General features: G+C 33.5%; 1 protein-coding gene across 2 annotated transcripts in view; it reads left to right on the forward strand.

Moving 5' to 3' along the window:
* Positions 1–19,673, forward strand: part of Dnc (phosphodiesterase dunce) — a 621,682-nt gene that overhangs the window by 62,507 nt on the left and 539,502 nt on the right. Inside the window, exon 1 of one of the 2 annotated variants that reach the window (XM_076327452.1) lies at positions 12,800–13,050. The exons of the other annotated variant lie outside the window; for it this stretch is intronic. Within the exon in view, the coding sequence (XP_076183567.1) occupies positions 12,815–13,050 (236 nt within the window). The 5' untranslated portion in view covers positions 12,800–12,814. Of the gene's footprint in view, positions 1–12,799; positions 13,051–19,673 lie in introns of those variants that run through there. 2 annotated transcript variants of the gene reach the window in all.

Here is a 19,673-nt window from a genome sequence, read left to right on the forward strand (position 1 = left end):
ACGGTTGAAAACATTTGTGAAGTGTATGATAAACGTGCTTTGAATTTGAGAAAGTGTCAAAGATGGTTTTCCAAATTTTGAAAAGGTGATTTTGATCTTTCCGACGTACCGAAATCAGGTCGAGCAACATCGTTCAATCCTGAGGCATTGAAAGCTTTAATCGAGTTAGAAGCACAATTAACTACCGATGAAATTGCTGAGAGATTAGGCAGTAGAAGCAGCACTGACCATAGACATTTAATACAATCGGGAAAAGTATCAAAACTGGGAAAATGGGTACCGCATGAACGACGGTTTCTAACCTGTATCCAGCGCATGAACATTCGTGCTTCCCTGCGAGATCGACAAAATAATCGTTCATTTCTCGATCAGATTATTACTGGTGACGAAGTGTGTCTTATACTGTAATCCCAAACGAAAACGTCAATGGCTATCACCTGGTCAATCATCTTTACAGTGCTCAAAACCAGGGCTTCATCCCCGGAAAGTTTTGTCGCGCGTGTGGTGGGATATTAGAGGAATTATTCATTTTGAGCTGTAGCTGCTCGTGGTAGATCTCGAGGATCTTTCGAGCATTGAGTATGTTTGCACGATGGGTGCCGACTATAGATTACTCGAAGGACCACCTTCCCGTTGGAAGGACTAACTGTTGTTGATCGTTGTCCGCTAGGCTGGACCGATGTAGGTTGTAGTGCCGCCTTCGAGGTCTCCGCCGCTTGCTGCTCTCACGTCCAGGGGGGTGTTGAGCGTTGTCCTCGCACACGGCGCCTCACTGGATGCACAAGCCGGCTGCCGAACTTCTTCGAAGGTCCAAGATTCCGTGGAGGCTCGAGGGATTGCTGGTAATTCCCTCGAGGAGTGCAAGTTCTTTATGGGAACTAACGCAGGAAGCTTCACACGTCAATCCGTGCGTTCAGGCCAAAACTCTAACAGTGATCTCTTAGCTGTACTCTGTACGCTCTGGCTGTAAACCCTTGGCTGTACTCTGTACACTCTAGTCGTAGACCCTTGGCTCTATTGTCTTGGTGGTATTCTGTGCACTAGTCTAAGATTTCTCGAGTCAGTGCAAACGTCGCCTCGGTTCGCCCTACTCCCTTGAATTAAGGGTGGGTGGCGACGAATGCCTGACCAATTACGACGGGTCCTAGTCCCGCCGAATCTAAGACATGCCCATCGCTATGGGGCCTAGGTGGGGGCGTCGCGACGTAGACAGGGTGTCCAAACCCCTGCAGGCCTGGGCTGGAATTTTCCAGCATCCCGAATGACGCAACAAGGCCGCGCCAGGGCCTCGCGTGCCAGGCTGTGCAGAGGGTCCCTGTCCAAGTGCCTGCAGTGTTTTATGACGGGAAATAGCCATCACTTGCTCCGTGCTTCGAGTCGAACAACAAATAAACTGACCCACGGTGACAGGCCCTTGCCGTAGTCATGCGGACAATTTCTCTAACAAACTCGAAGCACGGTCCCACCATAAAACGCAGTTGCAAGCCTCTACATGAGCTTTTAAAGCAAAATCAAACCGTAATAGCTGAAATTTACCGCCAACAACTTGAACGTCTTTGAGCAGCGTTAGTGAAAAAACGACCATCGTTAGTGAATCGCAAAGGTGTTCTATTCCACCACGATAACGCTAGGCCACACATAGCAAGGATAACAGTAGAAAAAATTCAAAATTTCAATTGGGAACTTCTGCTACACCCACTATACTCTCCGGATCTTGCCCCAAGCGATTACTATCCGGTCGATGCAACATTTTTTAAGTGGAAAAAATTTCATCAATAGAGAGGATGTAAAATTAGCACTAAATGAGTATTTTGATTCAAAATCCCAGAAGTTTTTCGAAAATGGAATAAGGAAGTTGACCGATAGATGGAAAAAGGTCATCGAAACTGATGGTCAATATATCGATGATTGAAAATAAATGTAAGTATTAATTTTTTTCACCGAAAGTCACCGGCAAAAAACGACATTACTTGTGGGATGACTTAATAACGCGGAATGAAGAAAAAAAATTTGTAGGTGGACTATCTTGTTAGATATTTAAACGATTTAGCATAGCACGGTTTTAATATGAATTATATTACGCCTTTGAAACTCCGAGAGAGTGATTGTTTGTAAGGAAATTGAAATTGATTGTATTAATTGCGTCAATAGTACTATTAATTTCGTTGAAATGAAAATTTTAATTACGACGATATATAAATAGTTAGTTTGTATAATGTTACAATTATATAAATATTTAGTTTATATAGTATTACAACTATATAAATATTTAATTTGTATAGTATTACAATCAATACACCATTATGACATATACAACATTATAATTCAGGTACCAATGTAATTCATATATTATACGAAGTTTTGGCATACTATAATGACGACATTACTTTTATAATTTGTAAATTTCGATCCATCGAAGCTTAGAGCGCTATATTTTGTACGTAATATCACGCATCGTCAACCATGGAAAATTTTGTATCCTACGCGCCTGATATACAGAGTATGCTTAAATTTCTTGTAAGGCAATTTTACAAACATCACGTTAATAAATAAAAATATTATACGTAAGCCTAAAGACTAGATGATTTAAATGAAAATATACTATTTTCGTGTATATATATACGAACAGTTTAAGAGAAACTTAAAGTGTTAGGAGGATTAAAAATAATAATAGAAAATAATCTTTCCTAAGATAATTTTTCTCGGTATTATATATTTGATTACTAATCCTTCTTGTCATATTGTGTGTATAAGAGATGTCACGTTTCAAATTACTATTTTATCATGTACTAGATAATTTTACGATAGTACTTAAGATCGCCTTAATTCATTAATTAACTCGTGCAAATTTAAGAAGGCGTATGAGGTACTTGTAAATTGCAAAGGAAGAGTTTGCGTGCGGTACAAGAGTATGGAGGAATATGCTCGAAAAATGCATATACGACGAGATGTTTCAAATTTCCTGAGAAAGGATAAGGTTTATTTAAGAAAATTTTTGCGAACAAAATTGGACAGATGAAATTCTGCTGACACATTTTCAAGGATCTGGTGCGTGTGCACAAAGTTCTAGCATATAGGTTGTAACATTATATAGGGATAACTTACATATATACATACAAGGTGTTACATCTGACTTCAGCATCTAGAATATTTTTATATTTTCTGATATTACGTAAAAAGGTTGAAAAAGAATTGAAACATTCGTTTCGTAGGTGTGAATGTCTCAGTAAGCAAACACTTTTGTTTAGAATAATTTTCATAAAAGTGGTTTTTGTTACACACGTTCATTTAAAGATCAATATATTCTTTGCGAAAGAATTTGTTTTTTCACAAGTTACATCATTTTGCGTAAATAAAAATGCTTTCTCGTTTGAAAAAATACCGATTATACATTTTGATTATGTACAATATAGTCGGGGACCGAACTTGCTTTTGTGTTAATTTCACGAAGCATATTTAAAAATATAAATATATTACGATGAATAAAAACAAGGATAGAATACTTAATACAAATATCCGAGACATCATAACTCTATTTACGGTTATTCCATAACATAAAAACACATTAAAATTTTTCAAGAACAAGGCGCTTAAACTTTTATAAGAAATTCATTTCGAACTGAAAACATAAAATAAGTAAAATACATTTGTGTTTGCATATTTAAAAATACTTCCTACCATTTTCGATTTTGCAGAAATTATACATGCATGCAAATAAACATTTCTTCGTAATAAAAGAGCAAACAGCAAAAGTAGTTATGCAAACGGGACCAACGAAAGCATTGGAAACTTTTCTTCGACAAGAAAATCGGTACACTTTATTCCCCAGTAAGATATTGCAGTTTCGTTTACCGTTCCTTTCATTCTGCATAATTATATCGTATAATTAAGAAACTGTAGCATTCGACTCATCTGCATCGTCATCCTCCATTTTCTCAGGGAAATAAACTACAATACTTTCCACTTCTCCGCCTTGGCACCCTTTCTTCGATTAATTCTATTCTCCAGCCAGTCAAAATGCTTGTTACACTGCATTACCATTTTACTCAAGGAACAAAGTGTCTTTTAATCGTAACATTTTTGTGCAACGAAGAAGCGTATATACATATATATTTTTCTCAATTAAATTTTCAAGTATAAAAGATTCTCAAAAAAATATCCTATATTAAAAAATGGCACTAAACACTAAATTATTCATTTTCAATAAAATGTGATAAAACATTCATGAACATTCATTAACTTGACTAATAAGGGGATATGACGGATAATTCAATGAAATGTTTACTGTTTCGATGTTAATCGTTCTATTATATTTCAAGTTAAATAACACAAATGACAAAATAATACAGAGGAACGATTTTTGTTCGATTCCCATATTTCGTTGACTGCTGGATTTCATAAATTTTTTAACCGATTTCATTTCGTGAAATTACATTTTTTTTTAATGCAAAACTGAACGAGTTCTCCCTCTAATCTTATAAATTTCTCAAATACTCTTAACGAATTACCTTAATAAACTTATTTATCTTTTTGTTCCATTATGCTTTATTTTTATATTTCGCTTATGTATCCAGGGTAACTAAGCCGGAAAAAGAAACATTGTTAAAAGCTGCTTGGAATTACCTCTTCATTTTAATTAATATTATTCCACACCTTATGTTCAGATTTTGAGATAATACTCTGAGTTGAATTTAAATATCACCAAGAACTAAATGTGAGTTTAAAAGTGGAAACAATTTTCTATTTAACAGATTAATTTATAATTCTCACGGAATAATTTAACAAAGAGATAACTAAAGTTACGGAAAAGGTAAATATTAATTAATTAAACGAATAAATATTAATCACATCTCTAATTCGAAGTAATACCAAAGGAAGTCAAGTAACTATGCTAACATCAACTATGGCTGGAAATATCCTCTGGCTGGAATTATCTTGTTTTCCCTTAATGATTATAACTTGACGCAGTATTTGCGCGTTCTAGAGACGAACTTTATAATTAATCTGCAATCAATGCTTGCTTACCTTAATAATTATACACACAGCGATGAAAGTTATTCACAGATTTAAGATATACTAATCTAATCGATAAAAGATAGTATAAGAATATTAAGTGTTCAAAGTGTTACGAATTGGGAGAATGACTTTTAAATTTCTTCTGGTATTTATTATATTTCATGGATTGGGGATACTTTTTATATCCAACGGTTTAGCTTTAAAATTGTTTCTTTCTAAGTGTATTATGGTAATGGTTATTTCAAACACTGTATATGTTTGCACGTTTCTTGAATGTTATTGCTTTTACTTTGCGTACTGTCGCGAATCGATACGTGATCTCTATTATGTCAATAAATCATGTTGAGGGATGGATTGCTTTATCGATCCTTGATAACTTTTTGTCTTCGAAAGACACTTAACGTATGAACAGGAATTTGAGATTACAAGGATGTAACAGTAAAAAGAACAATAATATATAACAGTAAACTATAGCCAAGTAAAATAATATCGACAAAAGTTGCTTATACCATATGCTATTCTATGTATACAGAGTGTTTACTTTATTATTAGTCAACGTTTTTCCTGCACTCAGCGAATCTTAGATCAAAATGGAAGAGAATAAACATTTGATGACGTTTTATAACATTCGATGACGAACATCATAGCGTACGTAGATTTTTGATATTTACAATATTAACCGAGAAATTAAAGTGAAACATGCAATGAAACAAATTCATCCATGTGCTATACGATGGCCTTCAAGGTTGTACAAGATCAGAAATGAAAGAAACAATTTCGAATGTTTTGTAGCAACAAGATTACTCGATTAGAAATTACTCGATAAGAATAGAAATGAATGTAAACACTCTGATAGTAAATAACAACAAAATAATCAATCGTCTTGTACTCGAAACAAATTCCCTGAACAATTCACATCGTGTGTTAGAATGAAAAAGTAACGTTTCCAGCTTTGTTTGGATCTTTCCATCCAACTAATTTACTGGCGAACGCAACGAGCCAGCATGTCCTGTCTCTTTCATGAAATTATTTTTCAAGTAATGAATTACCACCGAAGGATCTCGCGATAAAGGATCACCCATACACCCACGTTCATCGCACAGCACCCTCGTAAAACCTTTGGGTTTATGAGCTAGAGGATCTTTCCACCTCTGTTTATTCCGAGAACTCTTTTTCTACGTCCTCGAGGTACAGTTCCAGCAATGTTCCATGGTCTTAAGTCCAACTTGCGGAGGTATTTCACGAGAAAGAATATGTTTCCTGAGAGACCCTTGCTCCTTGTTGTTCCCCTGCTGATTGTCAGATCCTTGTGTTCGCACTTGCATTTGTTGGTACTGCTCGTGTCAAAATTGAATTGAGGGAGAAGTCGGATAATTTTGAAGTAGAAAGTGATAAATTTCGTTCCTTTCCTGTAAATTTTATTGTAATATTCGAAAAATGAACGATTCTATAGAATATTAAAGGGGCATAATTTAAAATTGAAGCGAGGGAGGGGTCTCATAACTTTGTGGTAGAAAGTAAATTTTCTTTCTTTCCTGTAAATTTTATTGTATCATTTGAAAAGTGAACGATTCTATAGAATATTGAAGGGGGATAACTAGGGGGCAGGTTTGCAAAGTAGGATCACATTTTCAATTTATCTTTGAGCTTGGTAATTATTTTTTTTACACTGGTTTGTAGACATATTAAAAGGAGTAAAAACTCTTTCTTTGGAGAGAGAATATTAATTTTATTTAATGTTATTTGTTATCAAAAGGGGTTCTGAGTCTGAAGAAACAGACTGAAAATGAATATTTCGAAATAACAGAGGATGTACTAAATTATTTCGGAAAAATACATATGTAATTGACACGATCTCCATCATTTGTCAATATCAAGTTATTAATGAGAAATCGATAATATTGTAGAACAATAACTGTTAGATTTCGGTACGACAAAATTTCTAATAAAGTTTGACGTTTTTACAACTTTAAATTTAGTAACTTAGAGATTGTATCCCATCTAAACTCGTATCGCCAATATATGTATGTATTTTTATATCCCATATAGCTTTATAGCTCATATTAACCTGTGGACCGTATAATCCAACATTACAATATTCATAGTTTTATACTTCCTTTAAACTTATACTTCATGTCTGTACATCTGTAGCTCTATATAATACATTAAATTTCTATAAAAAAAGGTTTTGCAGAACTTCAAGAATTACAATATTATTTTAATTATAATATAATTGAGGACCACTGCGAACATTTTTCCTCTTACAACACATTTACGGAATATTTTCATTTATTTTTATACTGTTTATCAAATACCTTTGTCTTTTGTTTTTATACAATATTTGCAATAATACCTGCAATAATATTTGCTATAAAGAATTTCCATATTTGTGTTATTGCCGGTGTTTTTCTGCTTTTATATTGGAATACAGTGTGACAACAAAAATACGGGCGCAAGTGTATCTCTATGGCACATATGATAACCTACATATGCACAAACCTAAAGGATTGAATCTATCTAAATAAAAGAGTGTTTTGCAAATATGTATTAGAATAAACTATAAGGCAAAGTCAATGGGTCATTCCATGCAGAATTGTTAACTTTCTATACTCGAACTTAGTGATTTTGGTGAAATTGCAGTACGTTGAGGTCCGTGTAAAATTAAGGCGAGTTTAAATCATTATTTTACTGATTTTGAATTTATTTAAAGAACACTAGACGTCAAGAGCTGCAAGTTTTGTCTATTTTCCCGAAAACTGGCTGCACAACTGAATTTTTATTTTCGAAACTATCAGACATATTGAATTTCTCTCTGTTTTATTTTCATCGAGAAGGAACGGCTTTTCCAAATAAATTTTTATTCAAGCCGAACGGTTATGGAAAAAAAAAAAAAAAACACGAGAATCGTACGAACAAATTTTATATGTCGCAAATTCTGGATCCGATTGTTTGTAGTTGAAAATTCTGAAAAAGTATTACCATACGTCAGCTTTAAAGCTTCTTCTGTGTAATAATTAATCTCTGACGTATTATTTAAAGTTACGTATTTGTCTGGTAGGTAACATACATCGTGATATTATAAAAGGAACGATAAAAATGTAGATTAAAAGAACTCACATTGGAAAGATTGAAAAGAGATCGACGAAATAACAGACCAAAGATCAATGTAAGAAGTCAAAGGCGTCCGGCATTAAATTGCTTTCAATCAAGCGTTCTTCACGGTATTCTTAGTTCTCATCTTCATGGTGACGTGATCCCAGATGTCGTTTTTATGGTTGCTCGAATGTTATCGAGAAGCTCATTCAAGGGCTGTAATTCCATCGTCTCCGATCGAAAGTCGAACGAAGTAGCTAACGAAGTTCTTCAACGAGAATGGTGGATTTAATTTTAAACAAATATATAGTCTTTGTACGTAACCAGCCGATAGAAATTCACCGAAGAATGTTTCCCTTCGGAATTGTGAAATTTTATTTCTCATCGTGGAGTACAATTCCACGGCAAAACTGTGCCATTTTTGTACGAATAACAAAATCATAATTAAATTTCGACGTTACTTGCTTCGAGTTCCAGCACTCGAAACATTTCCCGAATAAAAGCTTCGGTAACGATAATTCTGAATTAACCTTTAACGCAATCATTCTCAAACCATTCAAATGGAAATTCTCTTTCTCGTGTCCATTGCTTTCGAAGTAAATCCTTTCAACATCGATGAAGCAAATTCGATCGAAGTGCAGGCCAACGTCCTACGTTCCCTGAAACACGTTCAATCGATACACAAATCCACCTGGAATGGGGTTAACTTCACGTTGGCCACGATAGCAGCGTTCATTTTAAATTCACGAGATGCTGGCAGTGGGAAGAAGGAAAAAAAAAGAAAGAAAAAAAAAAAACGAATCTCCTCGTTTCTCGTCTGCTTCACTCCGCAGTGCGTCTTGCATCGTCATTGCGGAAGCTCGGTGCAGTGCGTGTTACCTTCCTTTTTCATGTTTATTCCCAACGGCCTAGAAACTCAAGGAATTATCTTTCGAGTGGCACCAGAGTTACGTAAGTCGAAGCAATGCACTTCGTCTTGAACTCTGTTAATGCATCGTTAATGCATCGTTTCAAGAGTGTCGTTTGTATCTCTTGAAATTGATTCTTTCCACGTATGAGGGATTGAAGTGTATTCAGCTGATAAATGTGAAATAGAAATGATTAAAATTCTTCTTTCAAAGCCAGTATTGGTAAATGATTGTTGATTTCAGCTTATTGAGCTCTGATGGGAACACGTGAAATGAATTTGTTGATATTTGTTGAAATTTCTTCCCAAATGCTACGTCGTATACTTCGAGAGAGGATCTCTCTCAGGAATTCCCCCACTTGTTGAAGAATGAAATTATTCGACGAAAGAGTAAGGCAAAAAACTGGTTCGGTCGTTCGAAGAGAGTTACTTTATATATACGCAACTTGAAACAGCTTTGTTTGGCGAAAGAGTAGACCAAGATTATCGGCAGGCACTTTAAGTAACTAGAGAGGGGACGCGTTCGGAAGATCGAACCTGCATTAGCATAAAAGCTTCTATCCATTTGGTATAATCTTTAAACTTTAGTGGAGCGTTTCGAGGCAAGTATAGAGTCGGTTCTTGCTGGAACACGCGAGAATCTGTCACTGCTAAAATTTGTGAAGTACAAGGAGACGATGAATGGTAATTTTACAATTATTTCTCACAGAATCGTCCTTTTCAGGGGTTGTTAATGCGTTGTTCCTTTGCTTTCGCGCAATCCACTCTATTGGGAGATGTATCGTTGCCCACAGTTGATCTAAATTATTGCGAGACAGTTTCGTATTTAAATTTAAGGACCCAATTTAGAATCTCGTTGGATCCATAGCTTAAATTTCTAAATTAGACGATTCCTAGACCTCTTGAGTTAGAGTGCTGAAGATTCTTAGCCCTGGAGAATTATAGTTGAAGGCTCCTTAATCTATAATCCTAAAACTTCATCGACAACGTTAAGAAAAGTATATTAACTTATGTTTCTAAATGGTAGTATAAAAAGTGAACAGTTTTTGAACATAATCCGTATGGTTTTACAGTCTATGTAACCCACAGTATAATGTAGCACATATACTAATTAATTATGGGGACATTAGAATGAAAATTATTTCTCGAGGTGCACTATTTATTATAGTTTATAAATATGTATAACTTATTTAAATCATTTAACATAATTATACTGCATTATGGATTAAACAGGATCGTATCAAATTTTCGCTTTACAAAAATATTCGTATACTATAAAAAACGTACAATTTGTGCATTATTTAGTGTGCTTAACCCTTTTATTTTATTATACTTTTGCATCGTTTAAATGTATAGAAAATAATTTTTTTTTTTTAATTCTATATTCATTGCTCGCGTTCTTCCAGTTTTTTTTTCGTTCACATCTAATTATTCAAATTATTCTATAAATTTTCAATGGGACTTAAAATAGTTCGATCATTGGGTGAGATCTATTTTAAAGGTAGAAATAGTTTTTGCGAAAATCTCAAAAACTGAAGCCGAGCGAATTTCTATAACATACTCAAAGATGATCAAAATCGATGAAACTCCTTTCCGCCTTTTTTAAATAATTATCAAAAATTTGTCAAACTATTGAGCTTTATAATACATTTTTATTTTATCGAAATTGATGATCTTCAATGTACATAATTACCGGGAACTGCATTAGTTTAATAATAACGACCCTTGACTTTTTCTACTTATTCGATTGATTCACCGAGTAAACATGAATAACAATTGTACGCCATTCGAAAAGAATATTCGAATTTGAGTAGTGACGTATAGAGTATAGAGAGAGTATAGACGTTATAACTATGGTTGAATTATTAGAAATCAGGATTTCCTACCAAGCATACAAAATAATAACGAACGTTTACATTCTTTTTTGATGTAAACTTTCTAAATACCTTCATTGTGAAAAAACATTCATAGAAATTGCTACAAATATGTTTATCGAAGAATATAGTCCTATTTCGAGTATGTTAAAAATGATGGGCGTAATTATAGACCAAGAGACCACGACGTTCATAAATAATAGCGATTATAAACGAATCAATCGATTCGAGATACGGACATCGTACACAACAGAAAAGGTCAAAACTGATCGTAGAAGAGATCATTCTTATTAGGTGAAGTTTTTCAAGAAAGAAAAAAGATACTTACAAAGTCCTGATATCGTCAATTAAATTTAAATAACCAAGTTTTCTCATTATATTACGGTAGAAACTGTACGAAAAACTTTAAACGCGTTTTCCTGGAAATGATATTTTAGAAACCATGATATTTAAAATCTCCTACAAGGTACAAGAAGAACTAAGTTAAATTACAGTTATAGGTGAAATTATACGAAAAAGATTATTTTGTACCTATAGGAGAAAAGAGTGAGCCTAACCATCAGCTTCGATGTTTACAATAAAGGATTTCTGTAAATTATTATGAAGTTCCATAGAAATGCAGATTTCATAATTGGTCGAGTTCCTCTATTTTCACAACAGGTGCAAAAGTTTGCAATGTTTGAAAAATTCACAGATCATCGATTCTCCAATTTCAGATGGACTCTCGGACGTCGAGGAAGAAAATGATCCAGCAAAAATGAATTCGTCGTCGTCGCATTAAGAAGTAATAAAAATTGTAGTCTGCATTAAAAAATTCATAAGCGAATGAAAAATAGATCGAAACATTCGCTCAATACGTTGAATATTTTAAATATAACAGCAAGATACTTACATTTACAGAATTTGTGTCGTATTATGAATATAGGTATAACATTTTCACGTAAATAATTATTGGCACCTTAGTAAATAATTCCTAAATTATACAAACCAGTAATTAACAAGCTAGAGAGATTACTAACTTATACTAACCACTATTTTTCTCGATCGTAATTGTAATTTTACCTCTTTACAATTTTTCACAAATAATCACACACTCTCTGGAGGACCAACGCTTTTCTACTTTTCACAATTTCAATTGTCGTGCGCTAGCATAGTTGCTAGATTTTTTACCGAAACGTTATAGCGCGAAGGAACGTTCCAAAGGGTAGCCAGAATCAGAACTTATTGCACCATTGAGGACAAAACAGTCGTAAAAATCCGTGGAAAAATAAAGGCCTCCACTGACGCGCACTCTCTTTATAAATTACATCGTCGAGAGTCGACTCCAAGAAAATCTCGTAAAAACTTCCATTTCCAGTCTCGTAGATTAGGTACAGTGTACCGAGTCCATCTTAATTCCTCGACTCCTGGGGAACCAGTATAAAATACAAACGTACCGGTGAAAAATTAAGAGAAACAATATAATCCACGCCGCATAATTCGTGATACCTGGAAACTCGAGAACTGAACATTTTAAAAGGATGTCGAAACAGTGAACTGAAAGAAAAACAAAATCGAAGTGAGACGAAAGTTGATAGAATCGTTTATTCAGAAACACTTAGGTCCAAGTGAATTGATCGAAGTTTGAGAATTTCTCACGGAGCCTCCAGTGGAGTAAAGGTAAGAAACCAGCGGATCCTTCGTCAGCATGATCGTCCTGAGACTTCACGAAATTCTTGACGGAACAGGGAAAAAACTTTTGTTGAATCTGGTGTCTGTAAGAAACGATCGTTGAGAAGAAGTTCGCACAGTGGCAAGGAACTTGACTCCCACGGGTGTTTGGCACTCGTCTTGCTCTTGGTTGACTCGAAAACCGTTTTTCCGTGACATTTTTCCTGCGTGAAAGAGGCAAGTGGAAAGGTCAAAGGTGAACGCAACGCAGAAGATGATGAAGTGCGACGACCGGAAGCGCGAGATGTTCTCTAGGCGAGCGTGTAGCGAGAGCGGTCCGCATCCTGGGATTACGGGGACCGGAAGTGGGCCCGGTGGTGGCAGTGGTCATCTGTGGGGGAAACGGACCCAGGGACGCACCTCAGCACCCGTTGTGGGCACTGCAAAACCACCCGCCATTATTCTTCGGACCAGGAGGAGCTGGCCCGTTGCACCGATGCACTGCAGAAGGTAGGACACTTTTCTGACAAATAGTTTTCAATTATAGATTACTTAATTTGAACTTAGTTCATAAATGATTGAAATTAGTACAATAACTAATAAGTTATTATTAGTAATAAGTTACTAATAAGTTATTACTGGTAATGAGTTACCAATATGTTATTATCGTATATATAGCGATAAATACACATTTGTTTTCGATATGCTATTATACAGGGTGTCCCAATCATCACCGGTCGATTCGAATTTCATGCTTTGTTCCATTATTAACTCCCAAGTTTGTACTTTTAAATAAAAAAGAAAATATCAAGATTACTTAAACCGTTTGAATTTTATTCAAAAAGTAAATCGACTGGTGATTATTGGGACACCCTATATTACGGTATGTGATCAACTTTCCTGTCAGGAAGTGCAACAGTAACGTAGTTCAATCTAATTATGAGTAGTACGACTAATTACACGGTAAAATCTAATTTCAAAGTAGTTGTCCCAATATTAATCACTTTATAAACATAGAGCAGATATTTTGCAATGTAATATCGTTTGTATGATGCCACGAACGAGGTATCTCTGGAAGTTTGTTTATTAGCAGAGTTATAATTTCAGGAACAATCGATCCACATTATAGTGGGTATTAAGTGAAAAATAAACAAAAACAATTTTGTTTATTTTTTTTTGTAGATAGTAAAATTCAAAGTATGGAGTAACACAAAATGCAGCATCACAATTTTTATAATAATAACTAGTTCTGTAATTGGTCCAATGTCAATGAACTGATATACTCTGTATGCAAATATAGATATACACATTAATCAGAAGAATTTATTTAAAAGAGAAGTTTCGACGTGTTATCTTTACTCGTTCAATTTTTTGTATTTTGTATCAGTTAAGATAGATGATTTCTTTTAGTAAATATCCGAAGTATCTTAACCGTTACCTAAGTGTAACACAAATGTGTTACTTAAATTTAAACATGACAACTGGTTGTGAAACATGGCATTCAGGAAAGTACAAGTGATTTAAAAATCTTCAATTATGGTAGCCAATGTTGAATTATATATCATTTTATCAAAGTGTTTCAAATTTTTTCTCTCTACTCGTGTTTCTCCATTACAATTAGTCTATCGATTTGTCTATCGTATTATTAAATTTTATCTCCGTTCATTTGGAAATAAATGATTCTGGTTACGTATCCTCTTTTCGATATTTCATTTACGGAGTCTGAAAAGTCACGAATGATAAACATCACGCATTTCGAATTCGTTCCACGTACGAATCTCTAAGAGTTCATTTAATACGAGAAAATCATATTTACCATCCATGATACAGATCTCAAATATTTACAACGTATACCGAGAGCTACACATCTTGTCTCTATATTAGAAAAATACCAGTGGCGTCAGTCGAGACCAGGATGCGAAAACTAAACGTGTGGGAGACTTTCTATAACGTTAGGACAAGTTTTGTATCACCCTGTGTACACAGCTGTGCACAAGGCTATCATAAGTTTCATTAAATTCCGTCGTTTACGACCACAATAAGATAGGAGTTAGGATACGAAGGATACGAAGTTAGAGCTTTCCTATATAAAACTATAAATTCTGTCCCATATAAGCTATAATACGACCGTTCATTGGTGCATGAAGGGATTTAGCGTTTTTAATTTGATGATTTAATTCTTTACGATCACGGAATAATAAAAGTTCCAGTCCACGCAATGTTTCTACGGAATACTTTCTTATGGTTCGACATTTAATACATATCGATAAATATTACAATCAATATTATAATATCAGAGACTTTCATAGTAGCTAGTTCAGTTTAAAGAGAAAAAGTTTATCCTACGGTGATGAATGGTAAATAAACGTTAGCTTAAGGAACGATCGGGACCGGCAGTTCTCTTAAAAGCGGGGTAAGTTACGATTTTTATCTTAAATGCGGGCCCGTATCGTGTGTACTATCTGACGAGGAAAACGAATGGACTAGTAATACCCCACAATACTTTTCAGATTTCTTAAAAGCTGTAGATTTTTGTAAAGATTGTACGTTGATAGTGTAGTCAAAATTATTTTTGGATTTGTGTAGTTCAATATTTCTTTTATAAACTAACAAACTAACATTATTTTACATATCGTGTACAATTTGTATTACAATTCATATTATATTTATATTACAATTTATGTTGAATTGACTTCATTGAAGAAGAAGAACTTTTTAACGAAAGAAACGAAAGAAAGATTTTACGAAGTAAACATCAAGGGTGTCGTTATTCCACACGACTGTACATGAATTAATTTTCTCTGCGTCAATCGCAATAATTATGCCGTGTTTATGAATAAAGATGAGATGTCAGTCTGCATAATGACCACACGACGAAATGTCTTCCTTAATTGACTGCGTCTCTTTTTGATTACTAATATTGATGAACTTTTTCTTCGGAATTTCTTACGTTGAGTTAAAATAATCATTCGTGAATATTCATCAAATTCGAGTTATTTTTTAAATGACTTCATTAGTTGAACCTCTTACAATAGATTAGCAATTTCTATATTGTAGAATAACAATAGCTTATAGTATAATATATCGCGAAAGGAGACTGTCTCAAAATGAGTTATTTCTATTGAAATAAGTATTTTTCATAAATAAACTAATTTTTATTTTAACCGATATTTAATTAACGGTATTATAGAATAATTTTGTGTATTTTAATAGTTGTGAAAAATAATACAAAGAATTGTGTTCGATTTTGAAAATACTTAATATTACTATGCAATGCAATTTAGTAGATGTTAAGTTTTTAAGCGGAGATATTTAATTAAATTTCTCCACAAATTTGTTTTTTCCAATGCGTTCGTATCACCTGTCGGAAATGCTAATTAATTTTGCTCGCACATTGGATCGGCTTTCGAGTGGAAAGGCTAATTAAATTTGCAGTTATTTCCGTCTGTCATTTGTTTTATCTTCATCGGAAAGCAGTGAATTGAAAACGATGAAAGTGCATTTAGAATATCAATTATATTTAAATATTGATTAGAGAAACAATTTGAGATAATAGATACAAATATGTCAAAAATATTCAAATCGAATAAAATTCACCGTACGTTATAATCCCGAGATAATAGAATTGATTAATATCCGATGAATTAAAATGATTCCAATCCAACCGAGTACATTCTTAGAAAAGTGAACCACGTCCTCGAATAACGCGCAGAAGCGTTCACTTTTTCATAGTTGAAGTTCACTTGCGTTTTTCATTCCTAGCAGGGAAGCTAACGCAAAAGTTCAGCATGTTGTGCTCCGTATGCCACGTTGCACTCTGTCCAGCTTATTTCTTACCGGTATCATTACTTTTTCACAAGGTGTTACGATGCTACATATCGCGGTAAGTGTGCCGCCCTTGGAAACCTAGTCTGAGCTTTATCTAATGGAGTTTTGACGGTGCCGTTGTGTCGCGTGTTTAGGCTCGTTGAATATTTCTTTTTCAAGTCTCTCGCCTTAGATTTCAGAACAAAATGACACTTTAAGCGAGAACGTCATTATAGAATATTTTGAGTGAGTTTAAACGAAGAAACTACCATATACCTGCATTTAATAAATATACGGTATGGTGGACATATAGGTAAAAAAAGTTGTATTATTTTCCTTAGGAATATTTACAGAAATTGAAAGAGAGGAAAATATAATACAATACTCGTCGTTAAATAAAAATTCATCCTCATGACAACCTCTCAGGCATTTATTACAATGTTTAACATTTTCAATTGCGAGCAACGCTTTTTTTATAATAGAACAAAAATTCGACAATTGAACAGTAATTATCATATGAAAATGAACGAAGACAGAAGTCTAAGAAAGAGCTTTAGATAATTAGTATAATAGTGTGATATATAGTGCATACTGTTTATCAAACGATCCAATATGATAAGGATTATATATACACGGAGAATACTCGTATTTATATTTGGTGACTACGAATATTTCACGTATATGGTATACAATATTCAGTAACAGTAATTGTATTTTGTAGTAAAATTCTTGTTCATATTGTTTCATATCAAATTCGGATCGACGGAGCAAATGTTACGTGTCAAATCGATTTGACAAAATGTATCTTGGTTAAATTCAACACGTGTCACGCATCAAATTAATCTTTGTGATTGATGAATAAGGACTGATGAAAATTATTCCTTGACTTAAAATTCATATTCCAAACTTACCCAGAATTTCAACGTGAAAAATTCTCTTGACAGTACGATAAAAGAAGTTTGTGAATTTTCTTACATAAATTATAGCATTAATTTTCTATCATAGAGCACGGCTGGTCCCTCACACAAATACTATATTAAGTTATTACAATGATCCATTCAACAACTAAATTAATACGGAGTTGAAGTACCAACTAAACTTTTAATTAATGTATTACGACTCTTCTACTTCGTAAGAATCAAAATTTGCATAACACTGTGGTAATACGTAATTTTGTTTGCGAAATAATATTACTCTACACAGTTTACTTGAAAACTCCATTATATAATTACTAAATTTATAATTAGGAAATTTCTAAAGTATTATAATGACAAATCAGATTACTTTTCCGAAAATTAAACACTTCTGCCATTAATTATTATTATTGCAGGGAAGCATAATTTACAGAACGAGATTTTCCAATTGAAAAACGAAAATAGGTCTCGTTGTTTCTTTTCCATTGAGAAGGAAAATAGAAAGTAAGTTTTGAATCTGTAATCTCGTTTCTTCGTTTAAGTAGATAGTATCAACGCTTAATCCGACAGTACTTTTAAGAACTATTGCTGTCAGTATTATTACACAACACAAAGTTGCTATAATTTGCATTTCTCATTCCGTTTTATTTAGAGATTGTTTGTTAGCATTTGTCACTAATGTTTATTTGATCTACGAGATATAGATAAAAGAAAGGTATGAATTAATACAAACAATAAGTTGTTAACTAAATTCTGCAAATTGCTCTTAGATGGTGCTAGACTCTATTCAATTACTATTTCTTGTCGATTTTCTGTTATTTTGCCATAACCAAACACATGAATAGAGTTTAATGTTTAGAGAAAAACATTTATTTATCTTCGTTCATAACGAATCTGAGAAGCGTCAAAGTGAACAAAAATTACTTTACTGTATAATAATGTCAGGCTGCATATTGTTAAAACCACTGCTTGTATAGTAAACAAGCTGGGATCAGCAATCCTCCCTTACTCTTATATCCGGTTGCTGCCCTTTGGACTGTTACTTGTTTAGGTCGATGTAACACGGACATGTTCAAAGGATAGTGTTACAAACATCATGATGAAATGGAAAAATGAGTTGAAAAGGAACCTGCATTTTTCCAACGTGGAAATAAGTTTCTGTTAGAAAAATGGGAGAAAATCATAAAGCTGGAATACAGTATTTTAAATAATAACAAATATTGTAACTACAATATTTGTATTAATATTTTCAAGCTAATAATACTATACGGAATGCTTACATTTTTATACACTATAGTAACTATTGTCACAATGGATATTTTCAACTTAGTGTTTTTGTTGTTTTAATTATTTTTTTTTATCTGTTGTTATTAATATCTAGGGGGAGAAATCAGCCCCTAAATTTTTTGAAGAAATACATTTACCTCGATATTTTGAGAACGATGAGTCCTGGGAAAAAGTTGTTTAAACAAAAATTGCGTAGTTTTGAATAATGAATTTAATTTTCCAAACAGTTTTGTAAAATATCAATTTGTTTAAACAATATGTTAAAAAATCTTCATTTTTTATACTTTTTTATACAATTCATTGTTTCTCAAATTCATAAATTTGCCAATATAAACTATAGTCCAATATGAAAAATACGAATATTTTAAAGTTTTTATTCGATCCTTTGAATAAAAGTTAGCGTTGATACAATAAAATCAGTTTCAATATGGAACGTGAATTTTTGGAGCGTATGCGAAAAGTTGTAAAAATATATGATATAGCATCTCTTTATAATACGTATCGTTAATTAATTTTTGGTCATTAAAACTTGTCGCCACAGGTAGAAATTGGTCCGCGATATTGTTTCTGATTGAAAAGCTAGGAAAGCGTGACCGTATCCATAACTATTGTTCTTATATCTGTCTTATTACTACAAATGTGCTAATTTGAAAAACTGTTAGCCCTATTGGGTGTGAAATTAGGTCTTTCAAATTATTTTGAAATTAAAGATATAATGCTGTGAAGTGATTGGTGTGCTCTGAAAAGAGCTGATTTTATTTGCCTGGAACAAATAAAATAACAGAAAAACTGTAATTTGGAATAAATACAGTGAAACTGCAATATGATGATGTTTTATAATTGACATCATAGTTGTTTAATGGCGCAGTGAAATTCAAGTAACTGCTTCACGTACTTGGTTGGCTATTTCCCTTTCACACTATATAGGGTGTCCTAAACATCACCGGTCGTTCAAATTTGTTTTTTTATTTAAAAGTACAAACTTGGAAGTTAATGGAATAAGATATCTTCCAAATAGCCGCCTCAGTATATTTTACAGACCACATGATTTCGAGGGAAATGATTACGAAGTTCCCGAATCGTTAGCGTTAAAAATCGCGATTTTTCATAATACGCCTGAATAAT

This window comes from Ptiloglossa arizonensis, chromosome 2 (genome assembly GCF_051014685.1).
Source record: "Ptiloglossa arizonensis isolate GNS036 chromosome 2, iyPtiAriz1_principal, whole genome shotgun sequence".
NCBI lineage: Eukaryota > Metazoa > Arthropoda > Insecta > Hymenoptera > Colletidae > Ptiloglossa > Ptiloglossa arizonensis.